This window comes from Didymosphaeria variabile (genome assembly GCF_027946475.1).
Source record: "Didymosphaeria variabile strain IMI 356815 chromosome Unknown scaffold_3, whole genome shotgun sequence".
In the NCBI taxonomy this organism is placed as follows: domain Eukaryota; kingdom Fungi; phylum Ascomycota; class Dothideomycetes; order Pleosporales; family Didymosphaeriaceae; genus Didymosphaeria; species Didymosphaeria variabile.
The window spans coordinates 3073833-3097014 of NW_026611622.1; the positions used below are offsets into that span (position 1 = coordinate 3073833).

At 52.7% G+C, this 23182-nt stretch overlaps 6 protein-coding genes across 6 annotated transcripts; 4 read left to right on the forward strand and 2 right to left on the reverse strand.

Moving 5' to 3' along the window:
• Positions 1-955: 955 nt before the first annotated feature.
• On the forward strand, positions 956-3551 carry N0V89_004354 (uncharacterized protein; the record flags this gene model as incomplete). Its single annotated transcript, XM_056213140.1, has 2 exons — positions 956-960; positions 1022-3551. 2 exons carry the CDS (start codon positions 956-958, stop codon positions 3549-3551), a joined length of 2535 nt encoding a protein of 844 aa, XP_056073448.1.
• A 1652-nt stretch (positions 3552-5203) lies between these two features.
• N0V89_004355 (uncharacterized protein) lies at positions 5204-5474 on the forward strand (the record flags this gene model as incomplete). The annotated part of the gene is made up of 2 exons (XM_056213141.1): positions 5204-5224; positions 5280-5474. 2 exons carry the CDS (start codon positions 5204-5206, stop codon positions 5472-5474), a joined length of 216 nt encoding a protein of 71 aa, XP_056073449.1.
• Positions 5475-5905: 431 nt separating this feature from the next.
• Positions 5906-7380, reverse strand: ARG4 (argininosuccinate lyase; the record flags this gene model as incomplete). Its single annotated transcript, XM_056213142.1, has 2 exons — positions 5906-7245; positions 7326-7380. 2 exons carry the CDS (start codon positions 7378-7380, stop codon positions 5906-5908), a joined length of 1395 nt encoding a protein of 464 aa, XP_056073450.1.
• A 3133-nt stretch (positions 7381-10513) lies between these two features.
• On the forward strand, positions 10514-11524 carry N0V89_004357 (uncharacterized protein; the record flags this gene model as incomplete). The annotated part of the gene is made up of 1 exon (XM_056213143.1): positions 10514-11524. One exon carries the CDS (start codon positions 10514-10516, stop codon positions 11522-11524), a length of 1011 nt encoding a protein of 336 aa, XP_056073451.1.
• A 4024-nt stretch (positions 11525-15548) lies between these two features.
• On the reverse strand, positions 15549-16096 carry UBC13 (Ubiquitin-conjugating enzyme 13; the record flags this gene model as incomplete). The annotated part of the gene is made up of 3 exons (XM_056213144.1): positions 15549-15724; positions 15774-15906; positions 15932-16096. 3 exons carry the CDS (start codon positions 16094-16096, stop codon positions 15549-15551), a joined length of 474 nt encoding a protein of 157 aa, XP_056073452.1.
• Positions 16097-16518: 422 nt separating this feature from the next.
• N0V89_004359 (uncharacterized protein) lies at positions 16519-21392 on the forward strand (the record flags this gene model as incomplete). The annotated part of the gene is made up of 2 exons (XM_056213145.1): positions 16519-16640; positions 16820-21392. 2 exons carry the CDS (start codon positions 16519-16521, stop codon positions 21390-21392), a joined length of 4695 nt encoding a protein of 1564 aa, XP_056073453.1.
• Positions 21393-23182: the final 1790 nt, after the last annotated feature.

The following is a 23182-nucleotide window of genomic DNA, read 5'->3' on the forward strand; positions in this document are numbered from 1 at the left end:
TAATGGTATTGCATCCAGGAAGAAATTTGAGGCGATTGTTGCAATGATTTTGCCATGGCTCGATTGGTAAATTCAATCCATCGCCTTACTATGTATACATCAAGACGCTACCGTGTCGGTTCCGTGGAGCACTATAGGCCAAGTGCCGAAAGTGTACCTTTCTCCACTACTAGTGTCTTAGGCTCGCGCTTTCCCCAGACATTGCTGTCCGCGCTGGATTAAAAGTGCAAGTCACGCCCGCAATGGCCGCTCCTACTTCCCAACCACGCAACCTCTCCCGGAATTGGGATCCTGTCACTTACTCTCATCTTCCCTCGACATGACGTTGCTTCTCGACTGCAACTAGATCACGGTGGTTTGCGGTCAGCTTCTTGTATACCGGCTCGAGCATTCATTACCCTATCGGGAGAACATTGCTGCGCTCGTTCAAGCAAGACAGGCTTTGTGCCTCTGCCTCACCCCGGGAAAGGTAACACAACGGTATCACTTCGCCCTGCGCCGCGACAGCTCGCTAGCACAACGACTTCCGCACCGCCGTCGGGCTTAGGATGGCATCTTTGTACAACATGGCTTCTCGACCGTCCCTCTATACGTTCCTGCTCGTGGTCCTGGCATTTCTCGGTCCATTCGTTTCCGCCATACAAGAAGGGTATGTAGTTGGAACGATAGGAGGTCAGGAATATCTTGTCAGAGATGACCGAAGGCCCTCGCTGTACACCCAGGATTTTGGTGACTGCATGGGCGGAAGCAGTATCAATGTCACCCGCTTCGATGCTGCATACTACAGAGACAATATGACCATACTTTTCCACCTTGGTGGCGAGACAGATTTGAAGAACGAAACAATCATGAGTATGCCACAGCGTTATCTGACGTGGAGACAAGGGTTAACTCAAACAGTGTACATCGGTGTTTTTGCTTACGGAGAATCGAGGTTCGACCTGACTTTCAATCCATGCAGTGCGAATATCGCAAGGTAAGACAGTAGTGGAATCCTGAGAACAGTCCTAACCTTCTGTAGCGCATGCCCGGTCATGGCTGGAACACCCATCGAGGCGAGCGGCATCATCCCTATCAGCCAGAACGACGTTGCTGGCATCCCCGAGATCGCTCTATCTATCCCAGACTTCGAAGGCCAAGCCATTCTGAGGATTTTTTCCAATGCGACCCAGAGCGAAATTGGCTGCTATTCCGGTGTGGTGACCAATGGAAGTTCGTTTTCTCAACCAGCATGGGTTAGTTCCATCCTCGGAGCATTCACCATGGTTGCTGTCGTTGCCTCCTTTGTTACCGCCATTTACGGGGAGAACGTGCCTGATATGCGTAAGCACTATGCTCACTCATTCTCGGTTTTGATTGTCTTTGCCGTCTGGCAGCACATCTTTTTCAGTGGGGCGCTCTCCATGAACTGGCCTAGTGTGCTCGTCGCTTTCTGGAGCAACTACGCGTGGGCTGGTGGGATAATCTATACCGAGGCTATGCAGAATACAATCAACAACTTCATCGGTAGCAACCAAGGGAATACATCGCACATGGGTGCGGCCGGAACAGGCGTTGCGAACCCAAGCCTCGGCGGTGGTTTTGATATCCAGAAGATCTACCGGAGAAACGAGCTACCCGACTTTCCCGACGCTCTGGGGTCGAACGAGACCCTCGTTGATCGATTTGGACAACTGCTGACAAAGAGAGAGGTCTTCGAGAAATTGATGTCGAAGAGAGACACCGCAACTAACTCAAGCGCATCTTCTTGGTACGGCCACCCTGTAAAGCCAGGACTCCCTCTTCCTGGAAATTTCTCTGGCTTCGCCGGTACGCTGGCTCAGGAGAACATTCCCGCTTCGAACGCGTTCATGACAGGCTTCCTATGGTTCCTTGTCCTGGTTGCAGGGGTAGCTGTCTCCGTTGTGGCCTTCAAACTCCTTGTCGAAGGCATGAGTGTGATGAAGATGATGAAGCGCGACCGCCTGCTCTACTTTCGGAGGCATTGGCTCGGATACACCATGCTTGCCGTCCTCCGCACACTCTTCATTGGATTCTTTATGCTCATGTTTCTTACTCTTTTCCAGTTCAGCTACCTTAGCTCATCTAGACCGGTCGCTCTCGCCAGCGTGGTCTTCGTAACCATGCTGCTTGCTTTGGGTGGACTCGCTGGGTATGCGTGTTTCCACAGAATCCAGTTCGGTCGTTACACATCCGAACCGGACCGACTGAATATCGAAAAGAAAAGATTGCTCAAAGTGATCCCTTGGTACAGATTGGAACGGAACAGCGACTTCCCACGCTCGGAGGACAAGACGTATGCCGGCTCGATTCGATGGTGGACAATCAGTTCCGCATCCGAAGAGCAGTCGGTGCACGATGATGACGGTTACACCAAGAGATTTGGATGGCTTACTGCCCGCTTTCGTAGAACGAGGTGGTGGTTCTTCGCAGTCTGGCTCGTGTACGAATTTGCGAGAGCTTGCTTCCTGGCCGCGGCGTCTGGGTCGCCAATGGTGCAGGTTTTCGGTCTCCTGGCGGTCGAGTTCATCGCATTCATCGGGCTCGTCATCCTCCGCCCATTCGAAGGCCAGCGACTGAACGTCATTGCTGTGTACTTTCTTGGATTCAGCAAAGTTGTGACAGTCGCCCTCTCCGCTGCATTCGACATCCGGTTTGGCCTCCCACGAATCACCGCAACAGCCATTGGTATCGTTATCGTCGTCATCCAAGGTCTCCTTACCATCGCCGTCCTGATATGTATCATGCTAGGCGTCATCTCAAGCTACATGTCGGTCATGCGCAATCGTGACATATTTCATCCGAAGCGGTGGGTATCGATCCGTGGAAAGTACTTGGACCATCTGGAATTCAAGGTGAAGGATATCCCGCGACCACCAAAGCCCAAGCCGGAACCTGTAGCTGAACCAGTCGCGATGGAGCCGGGGCTACCGAAAGAACCGTACTTCACTGTAAGCAGCATTCGACGAATGGCCAAGGTCGAAGACGAGGATGAAGAGTTCATGAACGAAATCAGCGGCGAATCTTCCCATTTGGCTCTGGATTTACCAAAACGCGACTCGTTGAATGGGACCGCAGTAGGCCGTCAACGTTCTCCGAGCATCCGCTCGAACATGTCATACTCGAGTCTGCCGTACGGTGCACGTGTGCATCGTGCGAGCTGGAGCACCCAAGACTTTGCCGAGGACTTTGCACCAACGCGCCAAAGAACGTTGAGTAACCCATTGTATACCCCAGAAGGAGGCAGCCGATTCACGAGCAGTGGTGTGCCCCCACTTGTCACCCGAATTTCAAGCGGCGAACGCGCAGCACGGCAATCGAGCCCGCTCAGCGCAGGTGTTTCTCGATCTATCGCGCCGGTGAGATATCCAACGTACGAAAACACTAGTGTGAGCCCGATTCCTCGACCTAAGAGTACGCCGAGAGGCGGGATTTCTGGTGGATCAAGACGGCAGCTACAAACAGTGGTCAGCGAGTCGCACATTCCAACTGCCCCGACCAGCGCCCACGCTATGGACGTAACGACGAGACACAATGAAGATGGGACATGATGATGGGGGCGAGGATTAAGATTACGAGCGCGTCTCCGTACGACAGCTTCTAACAAGCTCAACGAAAACACAGCACGCACGAAGAACACTGACCCTTTTGGCCCCCTTTTTTTTTTCTTTTTTCCTTTTTTGCATAATTGCGCGTCTACGCCGTTACGACTTTTGACGATAGCTTACGACATGACGAGCATTGGTGGATTATTTGCACATGCTTCTTATCTTCTGCGTAGCGGCACCATCAACGGGTCTGCATTAACATGCTCGCGATCGTCCGCTTGGCGCATTTGGTTAGATTATCTTTGTATGGCCAGCATGATAACGGGTATATGGTATTACAGGATGTGGCGTAGCTTTATGAAGTGTACATAGAGCATGGACGCAATGGGATGTGTTGGATCGCAGTTGCAAGCACGAACAAGGACGACAGAGGCGCTATCAGCTGACGCGGTGATGGTTGCAGGTGGTACTAATTCGCGGGTAGTTCAGCAGGTGCTCAACAAGCGCTCCAGGGCTGTCAGACAATGCGCCCAGCCACACTTTGGCAGCTCAAGCTCCAAGACGTGGCTGATGTCTCGTCTAAGCTCGCCACGCGGCACACGTGCCACTGGTTTATAGCAAGCCGCCCGTTCATGTTTGCGAAACGGTCTGGAACGGCAGCACGGATGCAGAGCAGGCATTCTCGAGATTGCCAATCTGGCGGCCAAGGCAAGCGCATGGTGACGCCACGGTGGCAGGGGTGCAAAACAAGGCATGGGTGAGTTGCACCGACTCACGGGTTCCGTGATATCGGTTGAGCGGTGACTTCGGGATCGGAGGGCTGGGGGATACGTCATGGTCGTGGGCATGCAGTTTGTGCAGTTTGTGGTTGCCATGACCTCGAGGAGGCTGGCGTGTTGGGATGGTGTGGAGGGGAGTGCATGCGCAGTTGCTGTCTATTCGCACGATGCCATCGGAGCCGGCAGGTGTATCCGTCGCGGATTTCCCAATGTGCCCTGGTCTCTGTCGATGGCGCGCGCAATCGCGATGGCAGCCACAGCGTGTGCCGCATCACGTCCCTGGACGGAAATTTTGGCTGCCTCTCATTCCGTCATGCGGGCAAATAAGCTTGTGGCTCTGTGGCGCGTGAGGGCGCGCTGCAGGGATGCGGCGACTGCGTCATGGCCTAATCGGGCGGGCGGGCGTCCATCGCTTCCGCTTCGGGCGGCGGTCCAGCGCGCTAGCCGGCGTCGAGACAAAGCGGCGTGGGTGGTCGCTTGGGTGCAGGCGCGCAGAGCAGGTTTTGAGAGGCATGTGCGTTTGCGGGTGAGCCTGCATGGTGAAGCCCGGCGTGCTGGGCCGTGCGGTGGTCAGTGTGGTGCGAGGGAGCAGACTGTGATTGGGGTGTGACGTCAGGTGCGTTGCCCAGGTAAGAGGGAAGGAATGCGCGCCGTTTATAAAGAAGGCGGTACACACTCGTGAGCGTCAATACCCTACATACCTCAGAAGTCCTCCACACCATCAACAAACACACGACCGAGCACACCCATCCAGCTCCAGCTACCGAGCCCAACCACACCACGTACGCTGACCACCCCATCCAAGCAACGCCAGCTGCTGACACACCACAGCACAAACACCACACACCACCAACAACCACCCGCACAACCGTCACCATGGGCGCCGTGCTCTCCTGCGTAAGCCATCTCCCTCACCCTTGCCCCCATGCTACCATGCTCACATCTTCGACAGATCCAATCCATCTTCCGCACCATCGGCAATGTCATCATGACCATTGTCCACGCCATCGGCGCCGTCTGCACCGCCATCATCAACGGCATCGTCGCTCTCTTCGACATCATTATCAGCTGTCTGACCTGCGGCAAAGCCGGCTCCCGGCGCCGTGGCATGAAGACGCGCACCACTCACCATACTAGTAGAGTCTAGGTGGTCCCGCCGCAGTGAGATGCACCATTAACCAAAGCTAAGGTCATCGTATGAGGCGGGATTTGGGCGTCTAGGCTGAATTGAGCGCGACGAGAAAGGACAAGCTGGCCAGTCGGGAGCATGAAGACATCAGCCGAGGTAATGCATTGCTACGGACTGTATGATAATGGACTTTGTTTGTGGGGAGCATGAGATGGATGACGGGCGCATTCTTGATGATTGCGTTGTAACAGATACCCCTTTTTGAATCAACTGCTACTTCAAATTCTTCATTATTCTTCTGCTGTCGTGATCACCTCACCGCACGGAATTGATACAAAACATCACAATGCGCCTTCCCAACCAAAGGCCGACATTTCGTAGGGTATGTATCCGTCCGTGAGGCTCGTGTCAAGTGTCTATCCACCTGTCCATTCCGCTAAAGAGATTTACTATAGCTGCTCTTTCAGCATCTCGATCTGCTCCCTCACCGCGCTCTTGCTAGTACCGCCCGTCGCATTCTTCAGCTCCACAGCACGCTCGTAGTCGAGACACTCAACCACATCGTCGCCCAACCGCGAGTCAATACCCTTGAGCTGCTCCAAGCTCAGCTTGTCCATGGGTACGTTCTCGTTCTCAGCCAACGCAACGACCCGCCCGGAAATGTGGTGGCCCTCGCGGAACGGCACGCCCTTCCTGACGAGGTAGTCGGCGAACTCAGTCGCCAGCATCTCGGGCGCTAACGCCGCCATCATCTTCTCCGGCTTGATTGTGAGCGTAGACAACACGCCCGTGGCGATCTGCATCGAGTCACCGACGGTCTTGATGTGGTCGATAAGCGGCTCGACGGATTCCTGAAGGTCCTTGTTGTACGTCGTGGGCAGGCCCTTGATAGTTACGTACAGCCCGGCCATGTGTCCGAATGCGCGACCGGACTTTCCTCGGATTAGCTCGAGTGAATCGGCGTTCTTCTTCTGTGGCATGAGCGAGCTGCCTGTCGAGTATGCGTCTGCTAGTCGCACGAAGCCAAATTCCAAGCTTGAATAGATGATCAAGTCTTCGGCCCACCGTGACATCTTGAGCATAAAGCTAGAGCCCCACTGCAGAGTCTCGAAGACGAAGTCACGGTCGCCCACGGCGTTCAGCGAGTTTGGAAGGAGGCCTTCGAAGCCAAGTTCCTTGGCCATGGCATGGCGATCGATGTTGAAGGGGTTACCAGCGAGGGCACCGCAGCCAAGTGGCGAGCGGTTTACGCGCTTGATGACTTCGCGGAGACGTTCAAGCTCCTGGGAGAAGGCGGTCGCGTGGGAGAGCACCCAGTGGGACCAGCGGACGGGTTGCGCCTTCTGGAGATGCGTGTAGCCCGGCATAAGCACTTCGATTTCTGCCTCTGCCCTCTCCACGCTCGTCTTGATGAGCTGCACAAGGTATCCTTCTAGCGTCCTGAGCTCCTCCCTCAACCACAATCGCATATCCGTCGCGACCTGTTCGTTGCGACTCCGGCCCGTGTGCAGCTTTCCTCCGATGTCCTTGCCGACAATCTCGCTCAGCCTCCGCTCGTTCGCTGTGTGTATGTCCTCATCGTTGTCCTTTACCACGAAGCTGTTCGACGCCCACTCTTCCTTGATCTGTGCGAAGCCCTTCTCAATGGCTGCGAATTCGTCTGAAGTTAGGATGCCGTTGTTGAGGTTTGCGCGGGCGAATGCAATGCTACCGGCGATGTCTTGGGCGTAAAAGAGGCGGTCGTAAGGTAGGGATGCATTGTACTGCTCCATTACGGGATCAAGGCCCTCTACGCATTGTCAGTGTGTGATCACACATGTATGATGGAGCATGAATGATAAGGCACATTAGGCCCTTGAGAATACGTACGTGTGAAACGGCCTCCCCAGAGCATGTTCTCTGCTACCTTTTTCTGCGACGCCATGATTGTGTGTGTATGAAGGAGGTGTAACGGCGATTTGAGGTGTGCGTTGCGATATCAGTTGATGACTGTATGCGTGTCCCCAGAAAATTGTATGCGCCCGCCGTATCGGAGACAGGGATGTGCTGTGGCGTTAGGTAGGTAATTGTGGCGCGTGCTTCCCGAGCGCGGAAAAGACGGGGTTCCACTCCTCTCTTGTAACTTCGCCACCAACAACCATCGCTCTGTGCCATTGTCGTCGAACATCGGTCGTCGTCGAACATCGGTCGTCGTCGAACATCGGTCGTTGCCATACTGACGCTGAATTTGTCGACCTTTCTCTCGATTCGCGCCATGAGATATACGAATTCGTGTTCGCAGATCAAGTCAGGCTGAGAGATACCCTTTGGTTTTTGCACATTACACTATATTTTGACCCCCACACCTGTAGAGATGTGCCAGGTATCCTCCGCGTGAAAGCGGTGCGCCACGTGTTAAAACACCAAATGATGGCAGCTCAAATGGCAAAGGGGCGAATCCAGGAACGTCGGGAAGGATGATGCAGTATCGATGCTTTGTAGAAGTTCCTCCCCGATCTTTTCATGGCTCGATGTGGACGACTTCTGGCTAACTTCCTAGGGCCCTGGGGATCGCAGTATTTCAAGGACAGCGACTCCTATTCCTCCGGTCGAGGCCTCGACGAGGACCTCGGGAAGATCACCTTATCGATGTCAGATGGGGATACTCGGACTCGTCATCGGCAAGGACGACCACGGGTCTGGTTACGCCCGATCGTACATCAATGAGGACGACTCTAGCTACATCGAGGTCCTTCGCAACCTGCGCGACAACAAGATTACTACATACCTCCAAACAATGCCAAGAGTGAGGTACTCGCATACATTCCATTTCAAGTCTCCCATCGATCCAGCGCTACTTGAGGTAAACCAGCAGATACACGAAGAAGCTACACCATTCTGCTACCGTTCCAAGATGTTCGTACTTGACTTCCATGCCGGGGAGCTGTGCGCTTCCTATTGTCTCTTCCGTGCTTAGCTCTGATCAATATGGCCTCCATCGCTCTCACCACCTGGGCAGCTATGCTCTAGTCTACAGCGACCTCACGTCAGAGCAGGAGGATCAACCGTGTGCCCTGGACCGGTATATTCGACAACTTTTGTACCGATATAAACTTGGCCTGGGACTGTTCACTCCATTCACATCTTTTCTCGCTACCAGACTTGTGAAGCTCAAGGACGTTTACCTTACGGTGAATATCTCCCACTGGACTGGCATTGCTCCCAAGCGATCGACGAGCTACTCTCAATACTCAATAACGGGCACAGTCAACATGGCCATCACGTTTTCTATAACGGCGAATCGCGTCGCCTTGTCCACTAGCTCCGTCAAACGCGGTCGTACTAGCGCAACCTTCAGTGGTTTCATTACTTCGCACTATCGCATGTTCCTTATGTAACTGACAGCGTCCTCCTGATACCTCGTGACTATTTGATGCGGACAGGTAGACGCCTTAAACAACTACACCTACACTTGCGAGGGACGACCAACAATTTCCAGCATGAGCTCTAGCGACGGTCCGGTCCACAGGCGCAGGCGGCACATGCAGTTTATGCTATACCCGTATAATGGCCTGCTAGACCAACGCATCGCGCAAGCATGTACCGTGTCAGTATCGACACGTGAGCGACGTGTGCAGGTACGTATCAAAACACTCATAGGGATGCTACACAATTCTAACAAGTCCACCCAAGCAGGCGTAGTTTCTGCAAGGGGGCCAGACGGCCTAATGTTCACCGCCAATTATAATACAAACTCACTGGGGCGGAAAGTTCACATTAATACAAGCGAATCAGAAGCGCAACGAAGAGACGTGAAGCAGAGGATATTTATGAGGAACGAAACAGCTGTGCAGGTTTGAACAGGCTGGACAACGAAGGCGCGCTGGGTCCTGCCACGTTATCGGAAGATATACAAGCGAAGAGCATCATCCAGCAGAACGGAGCGGCAGTCAGTCTCAGCGCTGTATGAGATTCGCAGAACAAGAGTGTGGGTATATACTATGGATAAGCTCGCGCGGTTACTGACATTTAAAGGCCCAGTCAAGAGTGCAGACTACTAAAAGCTGAACCGCGTCTATGAGAGAGCCGGGCGTCGATGTAAGATCCAGTTCTGTCTAGTACCTTCTTTAAGCTAATAGTGTGGCAGAGTAAAGTCCTCGTTCAGCACGCTTCTGCATCCTTTGCTCAACTAGAACTTCCCATAGAAATATGCCTCATAATCTATAAATCGCAACTAATCCAAGTCCGACACCATTTCGTGTACAATCCAGGACCCAAATTACTAATACTGATAGAACCCTCGTTATCTCAAAATTCTCTATAATTGTTTTACTTATTAGGACCTGCATTTTAATATACAAAGAAGTATTTCTAGTGTTCTAGAAGTATTACTTATGTTAGACTACCTCTAAAGGTATGTGCTCAGTATTCTAGAATATAAATAACTATAGAATACTTTTAAGCTAGGTTTCAAGTTCTCAGGCGCATAAGAAGGACACATGTCTGACACGTAGAATGCATACTAACATAACAAGTACTAACTTCTAAATCCTTAGGATACTATTAAGGGTTTGGAGGATACGACAGGGTATACTAGCTTCTTTGAACTAGGTAGTACTATAGAGGACTAACAGCTACAGCCTCGCCTATATTGGAACGTGTAGAATATACTACTAGAACTCCTTAAGCAATAAAGTGCAGAACGGAGTCTCACACTAATAGAATCAATCATCAGATGATACAGATGCTAAAGAGCTTCATTCCCCCGGATTTGGAGAAGTCGAGTTTCGCAGTTCACAACGTTTGAAAGCGAATGCCTTTGTTCTGCTTGCGAGTGTCTGACTTCCAGCATTGTTACCATCGAGCCAACACAATGCTGATTTTGTTCTTCTTCACTATGCAAGAGTGATGTCTTGCTATAAGATCATCTTGTACGCCATACCGGGCTCCTCAGAATTTTTAATCTTGACGCAATACGGGCAAGGTAGCTATATCCGACAGCGTCCCCTGACCTTGACCGGATGCTACTTGAGACGCACCTGCAGGCTCAGGCTCTTCTCACTTCGAGTTCTCCCAACATGTCTGCGCTAACCAACCCCCAGTGGAAGGACGCCCAAATTTTCCGCTCTACTTTCACGTTCAAGGGCGAAGTCGCTGCTGGGGTAGACGGGACTGTCTCCCACTGGAAAAAACGCACCACTGGCCACTCCGTCGCCGTCAAGACCGCCAATTCCGGCCGCTCGACGATTCTGCAAAAGGAAATCGCAGTCCTCAAAAAGGTACCTCCTTACGAACACATAGTGTCCCTCCTAACCCACTTCCAGGAGTGGCAGCCTGTTGGCCCGGCGCTCGTATTCGAGCTTGCAGAATATGGGGACATGATATCGTATCGAAAGGCTCTAAGAATGCAAGAGGGCGGAGATGGAGTACCAGAAATGACGCTGTGGAAGTTCCTTCGCGACATGAGTCTAGGGTTGGACTGGTTGCATAACCGCATTGGTGAGCCACACGTCCACGGTGATTTGAAGCCCGATAATGTTCTCGTCTTCTCGCCGCCTGGGTGGCAAAGTCAGGACGTTCCACTGCTGCCTACGTTCAGGATCTGTGATGTTAGTAGGCTCTTGCCGCTCAGCGAGAACGGAACATTTCGCGGGACCTATGAGTTTGGACCTCCATTCGCAGAGCGGCGCGTCAAACAAACGCCATGTGGTGATGTGTACTCGATTGGAGCGTCGATGCAGTGGTTCGCACTGGGTATCTTACCCGTCATGTCAAACGCCGAGTTCATCAAGATGAAGAAACTAGAGGGTGGAGCTATTCCTTCTCTGCATGACTTGAAGCACAACGAGGCGTGGCGTGCTGAACTTCCTCCAGAGTATCGGCCGCTGGATGCTTCCATTGACTTTCAGAAGCATAATATGAAGCTTGAGAGGCCGGTGCCACCTTGTTCTCACGAGCTCAACAAGTGGTATGACAAGATAATAGACGTAAAACTTGAGAAGCGCATCTCTTCTCGATTGTTGGCAAAAAAGGTTCGTTCCGCTGGCGGATATCCATATCGAGACGGCGATTCGGAAGCGTTGTTATGAGGCGGCACGCCAGCGGTACAATGAGGCTAATGCTCGACATCAAGTAAAGCCTGATTGGCGATACTAGACGTCGTGTTCACGTCGTGGGAATGGTTGTGAGTTCGACTAAGGCTCGCTCGGACGGTGGCGGAGACAGCCTAAATTGCTGGACCGAATGGATAGGAGCATAGATCCTGCAGGTCAGGGCTTGTCCAGGAGATACGCAGCATATTTCTTCCTTGCACTGCACCTCGCAATCTAAGCCCTTCCCAATGTACTATACAGTCGTACGGCCAGACCCATTTCGTCCTTGAACTGTAATTAGTTCTTCAAATGTTTCTACCGTACCCTTTGTAATGCATAACACAACCGAAGTACAGTCAATACACTACCATACCATTCTCTGCTTACTCGTCTTCCCACCTCTGTGCTTTGCCTCTACGCTGACATGATTGATCCTGCGGCCATGTCGGTTGTTTCCACCCATCTCCGACGCCCGAATCCTGCGCCACACCGCGGACCCTCCGTCTCTGAGTCACCCACGTAGCCTATACCATGCAACTAAGAGCCCTCATACCACGCCCAAGCACAATTACGCGTCTTAATCGGACATGTCGGAAAAAGCGGTTGAGCGTGCTGGTAGGGCCCACACGTCGGATGATGGACGGTCGCGTGGCCCCGCTAAACGCCGGGAAGGGCCGAATTCTGCGCACCGCTGCGCGTATGGCGGACACGCTGCGCTGAAACGAGCATGAGGGGAAGTCTGGGGTGTATATATTGCATGTGCTGTAGCTCGCCGATGAGAGAGCATGTCGTGTGTCCCTGCTTATTTGATCCTCATTTACGCTGTATAGCTTAACGCTGCTTGCTCTCTGATACTAAGGCTCTTGAACGCAAGAGCCTTATACCATTCCGCTACAAGGAGTAATCCCCGCAAAGAGATAGTCCAGCCAACATGTCGACGACGTATTTGTCGATATACGATCTTCTGCGCATCGCGTACACGTATGAGTCGCGAGCGCGCTTATTGCAGAGGGTTGCAAGAATGGATGCATTGCCACTATCTCCACTTGTCCAGTACGTCTTATCCTAATCCAGATGCCTACAGGATCCTATACTGACGCCGAACCTAGACACCCGGAATATGCAAGAACGAAGCGCCATCTTGTTATGAAACTTTGGAGACGGATTTTACCCACAAGTTCGCACGCACGAAGAGAGATAGCTGCGTGTCCATGTCATAACGGAGCTGCAGTAGGGGTTAGTTATCATTGCAGAAGCTATGTTGAGTCCCGATGACGCATGTCGCCGAGGGAGAATCCAAATTGAAGTCGCCGCCGGTGCGAATACCAGGCTACGTGTCTTCGGGAGTGTCGGGCTTCCCATGGTTCTGCGGCTGTTGTCATAGGGTTTCTTGCGGCGGCGGAACGCTGAGCGGACCTTGATGTGGATGTGGCCCAGGACACCACGACGAGTGGGAGGGCAGAGCCAGAGAACGACATGGCCTGGGGGTTTGCCAGAGGCGATTGGGATCTTCTGGTCGGTGGTGAGGAAGGACGGATGTCGAGATTAGACGAGCGTACGCGGTATGAGAGTGGTGGTCGACCGAATGAAGGCGAGCAATTCGAGGGTGGGTGGATAACTAGCAGGTAGACTAGTAGCTCATAATTGCGTTTCTCCACCACCGTGTGTTGCTTTCACGACCTGTCGCCCCAAGCTTTTGACCACTTCGCTCCTCCACCATGCATCTACACCCGCCTCCTCGCCACAGCACGACACAATTGTCATACAGCAGATTAGCCAACTCTAGTAGTGCGTATGTATATGGAGCGTGCTCCTTTCCACCGCCTCGATCAAGCTTCTCATCAGCATACGTACCTCAAGGTATCGCCTTGCTCTTGTTGCGCCTCGGCAAACCTATCAGCGGAGGTTACCACGAGGTTATAACGACGGGACGCTGACCGCTAACTCCCACCACCACCGTTCTACCTATCGCGACAGGCTAAAACAACCTGTCAATACAGAGTGCGCCCGTTGCAACTGAACCAGCCAGAGCATGGGCATGATCAAGGAAAATAAGTTAAGAAAGTGGGTGTGTTTCGGCAGGACGACTAGCAACTCCCCCTAGACGAGCGAAAGACCGCTGGGTCCCTGACGTAGACTCCATATACGGCGTTCGCCTGTTGTGCATCCCATCTCACAGAGGACCAGACCCACCGTGCTCTTCGTCACAAAGACTATGTCGTCGAATACGGTGTACAGCGGCATCAGTTAACTTAACCGAAAGAATCCAGTTGGGCTCGTTGACGCTACCTCTTCCGTATTGACACTCCAAGAAGGACCCTGTCGCCCAGGTCCGGTTCGATGATCCCACGCAAATTGCCCGGCTCAGCAACTGTTGTATCGTTCGACACTCAGCACGCCGTTCAGTTTCGCCTCGGCCGGAAGAATGACCTGATTAGCATTGACTTGCCGACCGAATGGAATCATCATCCTCAATGAACAGCCGTGCTTTCTAGGAAACGTACAACGGTCCCGTGTCAAGCAATGTAAACTTAACACCCAAGCATATCTGCCGCAGATGTAATCCCCGCCGCCCTAGATACGACGTGCTGGTGGAAAGATGACACAGGCGCCATACTGCCTAGCTTAATGGGCCCGCCCAACATTACCAAAAAAATACGCTACATTTCTTCGGGAGGTTCCAGCATCATCTTCAGCCTTCGGATCTTCTCGGTTTTGGCCTGTGTAGCTTGACTGCTTCCCGGCTTTTCCTAACATCTTTATGTAAGCTACTCATGGAAATTCAAAGCCCACGCGGGCACTCCGATTCTGGCATTGCTTCCACCCTGGTGCCATCCACTTCTACCTCTTCTCTGCTTAGAGCTTGAGAGTGTATAGGGTGTCTGAAAGCTTTCGCTCCTTGGAAAGTTTCACTGGCCCATATGGAATTTCTCGTCGTTGAGCCGAGGGCGATGAGCGATAGCTCGCGCCGCCAATGGAGTTACACAGCCTGATGGAGCGATCTCGTGTGTGAAGAACGAAAACCGGAAGGGGGGTCACCACAATTTGCATTTCATCAGAAGTCCAACGTCGGTTCAAAATACCATTCCGAGACTATCTGCATTGATAGGAGAGAGGGCCAGTTCAATGCAAGCTTCTAGAAGACCTCGCCAGTGCGCTTCTTCCAAACTCGGCCGCGTACTGTGCTTATATTGGTATTTCGACATTCGGGTCGCTGGAGATGTATGTGTAATGCAATGCCATTAACGTACGAAATGCCGGTTTCCGGAGCAAGCAGTGCCCGGAGAAGACAGCCTTTCTGTAAGAGTTACGTGCTGCCCGTCCTGTTAGCATTGCGCGGAACAATGACCGGCATAAAGCAATCATAGGCGCACTGAGAAGATGACAACACAGGAAGAGCGGACTGGATTCCTTACGGCTATCTCTTTATGTTACGTTGGGTTCTGAATCGTAGATGGTAGACGACAGCAGAGCATTTTCCAGGAACCATACAACTACTGCGAGGAGTGAATGCACGTTTCAATCAAATCAGCATGTCTGAAATCGCTGTTCATTTCCTCATGAGAGATCTCATGGTGCAAATACGGGGATATCACCAAAATCCCAATCCTGAACACCATTACCAATTGCCAGTCGCTAGTGCCAGCTCAGAAGACACTTGTGCATGTCGCCGTGCAATGGGGCCACCATTAGGAATCGCTATGCAAGTCTAAAGACCGAGGAAGTTCGCAAGCCGTGAACATCGTGAATATAGTTTACAAACAGTCGTAAGGGCAACACAGCTGGTAATACAGCACGTTGTTGCACTTCCAGTTGCGGTGAAACTGGGGCTTGGAGGGGATGAGAAATCTGACCTCGTCTTTCGAGTCATCATTCCAGCGACTGTCACTAGAAGAACCAAAGCTCGAGAAGACATGTCCTTCGTCACCCCAGGCGACGGACCATGCGTCGGCGCACGAGATGAGGTTGGGAAGCCAACGGTCATCCTCCTTGACCATCATCGACAGGCCGTTGACGTGGACTATGCCTTTGCGAACTTCTCGGTCCACTCTTTCGCCGTCGCGATTGCTTGGTTCTGGTCCTCCTTCCATTGTTGAGCCACGTCGTTCGCCAGTGGATCGTCCGGATTCGGAGCGCCCAGCAAAGCCTGGATGGACAGGAGTATGGTACGGATCTGAAGAGCTGGCGACCAGTTGCCTGAGCATGTTAGATACAGAGACGCGCACATAGTAGGATGGGCACTCACTCTTGAGCACATCCAAGCAGATCCTGCCCAAGCGGTCGATGTTCGGGTGATAGATCTTGGTCAAGAAGCGAACTTTGGGCGGCGTCATCGGGTAGTCGTCCGGAAGGAACAGCTCCAGTTTGAACACGCCCCCCTGCTCAAGTCAGTGTTGGTCGCACGAAAGGAGGCAACAACGTGCCTTCGTAGGGTGACTGGGCGGGGCCATCGATAGTCACGTCGAAGTAGCGCAGGTTGTCGTCGTGTGGGACTGCCGAGATGCCCGGCACTGGCTCCTTGGACAGCCTCTCCGTTTCCTTTATGATACGCTTTGGAAGGGCGGCCATGGTTGCTGAGAAGCGGGGCCTTGTCGTCGGCGTTGGTGTCGGGGCTGTAGAAAAAGTGAGCCTAGGATGCGAAGGGCAACACGCAGTCGGACCGCCAGCGAGGAAGTTGGAGTCAAGATTGCTTACCAGGTTGCTGCGGTCATGTTGCCCCGCCCTTGCAGTTTGTCAGGTCTGCGTCAGCACGGCGGCTTCTCCGGACGGGGCTGTAACTTACGCTTTCGGCTTGGTGGAAGGCGATCGGGGCAAGCGTGGGACGCATCTATACCCGACGGAGGAAAACGCCGCCGTAGCGCTGCCTTGGCGCTGCCCCTCGGCCCGTTTCCAAACAGCAGTACCTCCCCTAACCCTTGCCGCGTCCACTCCAGGGCTCCAGCTGCATCCTCCTCACGTGCCGAGCTTTGCTTGCAACCGCAACCGCCGTCATGGCTGGGCCGGCGGACCCCTTCCAATCACTGACGTTCGAGAAGGACGTGACATTCGACATCAATGAGGAGTACACCGCCGCCTCCATCTCCCCGAGCGGGCGCGATGTTGTCCTCGCAGGGTAAGTGCCTCCGGCGTCTCTACCCTTGCATCTTGCATGAGACCCGTGCTACTTCAGCATGCATTTCTCCAAAGTCACATACACGGGTCTATCGCAGCTTCGTACATTTTCCCGCACAGTCTGCCCATGTTTCCTCCATCCTATCAGTCCCACTGTGGGGTCTGCTGACCTGAAGATAGAACCGAGGGTCTCCTGATCATCGACCTCGATAACCCATACTCTCCGCCGCGCTTCATTCGCCATCGCATTGGCTTTGAAGTAGCAGACGTGCAATGGTCTCCGTTTGCGACACGGGCAGAGTGGGTTGCATCGACCAACAACAACAAAGCGGTCATCTTCAATCTGAATCACAAATCAAGCTCGGATCATGCGCCGATACAGTTGACTCTGGATGCCCACCAGGGGACCATCACCGACATCAACTTCTCCGCTCACCATCCGGATGTTTTGGCAACATGTGCGCTCGATACCAAGATCTTTGCTTGGGATTTGCGTACCCCCGCTGTCCCTAGCGGGGCGTTCTCGTCTCATCTTCGAGTACCAAGCAACAATTTCGCCGACTGGCAAGGAGGAGCTACACAGGTAAAATGGAATCGCCAGAACGAGCACATCTTAGCCTCATCGCATGATCGTTATGTGCGCATCTGGGACATGCGACGCGGAGCTCAGCCCATTACAACGATTCATGCACACTTCAACAAGGTTTACGGAATCGATTGGCACCGCACTGAGTCCACCAAGATTCTGACTTGCTCCCTTGATAAGACTATCAAGCAGTGGGATGGTGCTGGCATCGTCGAGTCTATTGACCGACCGACTCGCACCATCTTGACGGATTACCCGTTGTTGCGTGCTCGCCACACCCCTTTCCCCAATGGCATTGTCGCTATGCCGCAGCATGGGAGCGCATCCCTTAGTCTTTACAAGCAAGAGACATCCCTTCCATCCACCAAGAGTCCCCAACACGTCTTCACCAATGACGACTGCGAAGGCGGTCGCCTTCATGAGTTTCTTTGGCGGTCACGCGGGACCTGTGACACAGGCTTTGAGGATCGCGACTTCCAACTGGTGACCTGGGCGACTGACCATAAATTACGCCTCTACAGCGTCTCTGCCAATACGCTGAAACAAGCCGTGGGTTTCGAGAAGGGTCGAGCGGTGCCCGATCCACCGGTCTCCACCAGAAAAGGCGCCAGATATATCACCTTCGCTAATGGACCAGTGTTTCCGAAAGATGACGATCAAACCAACAAATCGCAGGAAGGGAACGCCCGCGGCGGTACTCTTTCGACTCTGCTCAGGAACAATGCTCCACCAAAGGCGGGTTTGTCTAGCTTGTTCCATGGACAGACTCGTGCTACTATGACTGCACGCACTGTGAGACGCAATCCGGCTCAACGGGTTGTGTCTAGCGTTACTTGGATGCACAACGTCAACATCGAGAGACGCAAGACCGACGGTGATTCCAAAACCCCTGAAGCCAACGAGGAATTTGATTTGGCCGCTGAGGTCAAAGCTGTGGGCCAAAAATATCCCAACGTATCCTTCGAGGTGTTTGATCCACACCAGCGCAGGATTGTGGTGGCCTTCAAGGCGCCATGGGGTGAAATGGATACTTTGGCTGCGGAGGGCCAAGTACCTATCCGCAAGACCGTCTTCCTTCGTCTAACGGTTGTATTCCCAGATATGTATCCCGGTGGAGCGGACATGCTGAATGAGGACCGGTACCTGTTTCCGCTTGATATCACTATCGAGAAGACAACAGCTGCTATCGCCCCAGCTATGATAGACCATCTTAGAGAAGTCCTGGAACAGATCGCGAATAACTATGCGTATAAGTCACAACCAGCATTGGCCGCTATTTTATCGTACGCACTAGGCGATGCCGATCTTCAAGAGATTATCGAACCAGACTCAGAAGAGCCCGAAAAGGGAACTATGCAGGAGAGCTCCAGTGAGGAAGAGGAGGACGATGATTCTGAAACGGGTGAATTCAACAAAGATCTTATGCTCTCTTCACATTCAAATACTAACATCCCTCTTCCTGCTCAGACTTTAGTTCGATGGTCCTTGACGGGAATGCTCTTGTCGGTCCGATTCCCACGGCCTGCCGTGACAAGAATTGGCCAGACCATGACTTCCTCGGGATTGTTGCTTGGGATGGCGGATCCTATCCGACTCCCGAGACACTTGAAGCAGAATCCCTCCAAAGATGACATATTCGAAACGTTTGGTCGGATTACAGCGACGTATGGTTCAGAGTCTCCCGGCTCTTCACTGGTTTCATGGGAATCGTCTTCATCGCCTTCGACATCTTCAGGCTCCGAAAGCGAGGTTGTCTTTAGAGACTTTTTGCCTCCATTGCCATGGCAGAAGATATCCTCGCGATTAAATACGAAAACTTCCGTACCGTCGTCTGTCGATCCGATCAGCGCCTATCGGACAAAAGCTATCATAACTATTCGGGGTGACTCGGTTGCTGAGTTCGTTCCTAGTAAGAAAATACTTGCGGAGGAATATCTGATATTTGGCGACGGTCCAACGGTTTGCTTGCATAACTCGGAGGTTGCTAGGAAACACGGCTTCAATGATTTGGCGGACATCTGGTTGCTCTGCAGGCTCATTTTGACCAATGAGGTTCCATTGGAAATCCTGCCGCAGTCTCACAGGAGAGATCAGGTCTTGGTGCTTGCTCGACGGGCACTCGTTAGGATAAAAAGAAAAGATAGTGGCTTGGACCTTCAGTTCGATGAGGCGGACAATGTGACTAATCCAAAGCTAAGAGGAAGAGTAAAATGGGGTCACCATCCTATCGTCACCTGGCTAATTCCCGCATTATTTGACCATTTCGAACGCTTGGCGGATACCCAGATGCTAGCCATGCTGTCCTGTGTATTTTCAGAACCAGCTGCTCGCGAAGGAGTTCCTAGTGCTATGGCCAAAATGAGGCAGTCTCATCTTCCCATGTCCATGGAAGCGCCGGCCTTTTCTCTCGACTACTTCGCATCCCCGGGTGCCGCCTGGAGTCTTTTCAAACCCACCGTTCCTATGCCATCTACACCCGCCCATTCCAAATTCGCTACCCCTGTTTATGAGTTTGGTTGGCATCGTCTTTCTAAGAATTTAGATACTTATGGTTCGCACGGTTCATCAAACGGACCTTGGGGTAGTGATATTTTGCCCTCCGAGCCTGTGACACCGTACTCTACCGGCAACACTCCACCTAACATTTCCAGGGCACCCACTCTTCGCTCCGTGACTATGGCTAACACGCCATACTCTACGAGTCCCGAACAAACCCAGACTATTGGCAAGAAAATATCATCCGCTGGATTCTCGAATGCCCTCGCGAACCTGGGCAAGTCGTTCATTTCGGCATCGCCTCCTGTCAAGTCCCGCACAGACGATCTCTCTACTTCCTTACCAGCGAGTGGAGTGACGTGGGGTACGACAACTTTCTACAGCAGCGGTAGTCAAGAACGAGGGCTTGCAGCACCGCGTGTGAAACAAGGAAAGAGAGCAAGCTTTGGCCAAGCAGACCAGGTCAACGTTGACTATATCTCAGACTCAGATTCAGATTATGACACTCTTGGGCCGGACGTTGCTTCCGAGCAAACAGCGCCGATACCTTCTAGCGCCAACGACGATGGTAGCTCCAGAATCAAGGTCACGCTGAAGAACCAGGATCAGTTTGACAACGAGGCCTGCGTCAGCGCGCCACTTCTGGACATGTCGAAGGAGGGGTTGTACCGCGCTTGGAGAGAGCAGTATGCTGAATTGCTCGGGTGCTGGGGTCTCATCAGTAAGCGAGCAGAGGTGCTCAAGTTCAACGGCCTGGTCTCGTACTTCCCGTTCGATGAGGTATCTGAATCCAAGGCTGGGTCGATGCATCTTGCACTCAAAAAGGACGGCGACCGCGGCGGGTCCAGAATGACTTCACGCACGCTGTCGCGAAGCTCTACTCTCGCACCAGGCCTAACTTTGCCACAGCAATTCAGACGCTCACCTCTTCCCTCCCCACGAGGCTTTTCATTCAACCCTGAAGCCCTCGAGTTCAAACCCGGCACCTCCTTCCAGCCAGTGAGTGAAGTACCTGCGCCTCCAGCAGACGTGTTCACGGCATCCGAACAATACCTTCGCCTCAGCATTCCGACTCCGGCAACTGAGGCCCAAGATCCCTTCAACTTACCTCTCGGGGGCAGCAAGCTCTCTCCTTACGCACATAAGGCCTCTCGGCCATCCCTCTCCCGCGGCACATCGAACGTCTCCGGCCGCTCGTCCCTCAACGTACCCACCAATACCGCCAACTCGCCTACCAAGAAAAATCAGAACGAGCCCATATACAGCTGTAGCATCTGCTGGATCCGTGTCTCAGGTCGCTTCTACCTATGTCCCGCATGCGGGCACGTTGCGCACTTCGACTGCTTGGCCAATGACGAAGGCTTCGACGAGGGCGAATGCGTAGTCGGATGTGGCTGTGGCTGCGGCTTCGAGACATCCCGGGAGCGGAGCCGCATCGAGGAATTCCTCGACGGGGTTCGAAGCTGGGAAGAGCGCGGCGGATGGCTTCCGGAGATCGAGTTTGATGAGGATGCCGCTAGTACGAGGGCTTATCGGCCGTATGAGGCGAACTATGAAGAGGAGATACATAGATGGGCAAAGGAGGAGAAAGGGAGGAAGAAGGAGGGCGGGAAGGGGGAGAAAGCCAAGGGCAAGAGGAAGGCGCGGTTGACGGGGAAGAGTTACTTCTAGTGTTGTTGTGCTGATCACGTGTATAACCATGGTAAGGTTCTTGAGGGAGAAGATAATACGTCTTGTGAAATATCTAGTTCACTAATATTTAGCGGGATATAGGATACCCATGTACGATTAGGAGTATTTAGCGACATGTCGTACTAATAAACTGATGTATGTAGGGCAGATTCCAGGGTTAGGTACCGTTATTAGGACCTCTTTTGCTGTACCTTGCATACTTTTTAAGCAGATGCGGCATTGCCCCGACCTGATTTGCAGAAGCTGAGGGCGGCGTGATTACCTCAAGTTGATGAGTTCCGACTAATTGCTACGCAACTAGCTCCGTACCTTGTATACAATACAAGGACATGTTTTTACACCTACCCTGCTAGCGACGCTTGTGAAGTTTGCGCCTTGCGCGAGGGAATATTGTCATGCGCAGCATCCTCCCTAATCACCGTTCCTTGGTGTTTATGTTATCTTCCGTCTCGTTCAGGTCTCACTGCATGAGTCTGTAGCGATTTCCTTCCAAGGGCGGAATTGAGCGTGAAACGAGTTAAGCAAATCTCCGCAACACGTACCATTGGGCGGCTGTCACCGTGCGCTCTTCTGTTCGGAAAAAATCATAGAATACACCGACGGATTTCACGAACTCGAGATCCTGAAGGGAAAAGCCAGTGTGGGGAACGGTCAGCCGACGCAAGACTTACGATGCCAAGATGCGACAGGGCAGCTGACATCGATTAGTCTCTGCACTGACGCTCATGACTTAGGTCTTTATTTTATTGTCTTCAAAGATACTTTGATGGAGGTCTACCTGCTCCTTCCGGTTCCTGCTCACATCTCAGTCGATGCTTTTGCCCCATCCTGTTTCAAGCGAGCCAAAGGCTGGTTGAAGCATTGCATGGAGCAGCGTTCCGAGAGCCGCCTTACATCTTCGGGAGCTCTTCTAACATGTGTTAACGCTGACGGAACCGATGAGCAAAAACCATGTCTATACGAACCGTGTCCGGGAGCAACGCGCGAATATGCTGCTTTGAGCTACTGCTGGGGTTCGGCGCGCTTCTTTACTATCACCTTGTCGACGCTCCTGGACTGTAAGTAAGGATTCCTGTTGATGAGCTCCCGAAGACCTGTCAAGACGCTGCAGTCGTAGCTAGAGCACTCAATGTCCCTGAGGTCCGGATCGACTCCTTGTGCATCAACTCGAATTCTATGGAAGACGGGGAACGAGATTCGGACAGTATGTGCGATGTCCATACCGGTTCCCACATCACATTTGCAACCCTCAGTTTTAATGACAGCGATACTGACTTGTTTATCGGGTGCCCAGGCCGCAGAAAAATTTCGCTCCCAGTCTACCTTTTGACGGCGCGACAACACAGGTATATGTTCGAACACATTACAGGCTGCTCCGTCTTAGCCTTTTTCATGCTGATTTTGACAAAGATCAACCACGATCGGGTAGATCCCTAAAGGGTGTGCTCGAGACTCGTGATGGACTCTTCAAGAGCTCACTATTTCTCCTCGCATGCTCTGGCTCTCCACATGGGAGTTGAACTCCTCCTGACGTGAGGACAGCGCCCGTTAATGCGATCCAAAATCACATAGATCACTTGCCTGCAATGTCTGGGCTCGCAAATGCCGTCCAGAGGCACACCAACGGCACTTATTTCGCAGAACATGAGAGAACAAAATAGTGAAACACTATCTCTGGTCCGCTGACTGGGCTAAAAGAAGCTTTGAGGCGCTGACTGGAAGCTTTGGCTATCATTTATCGACGAAGAAGCAGACCTACACGGTCGAAA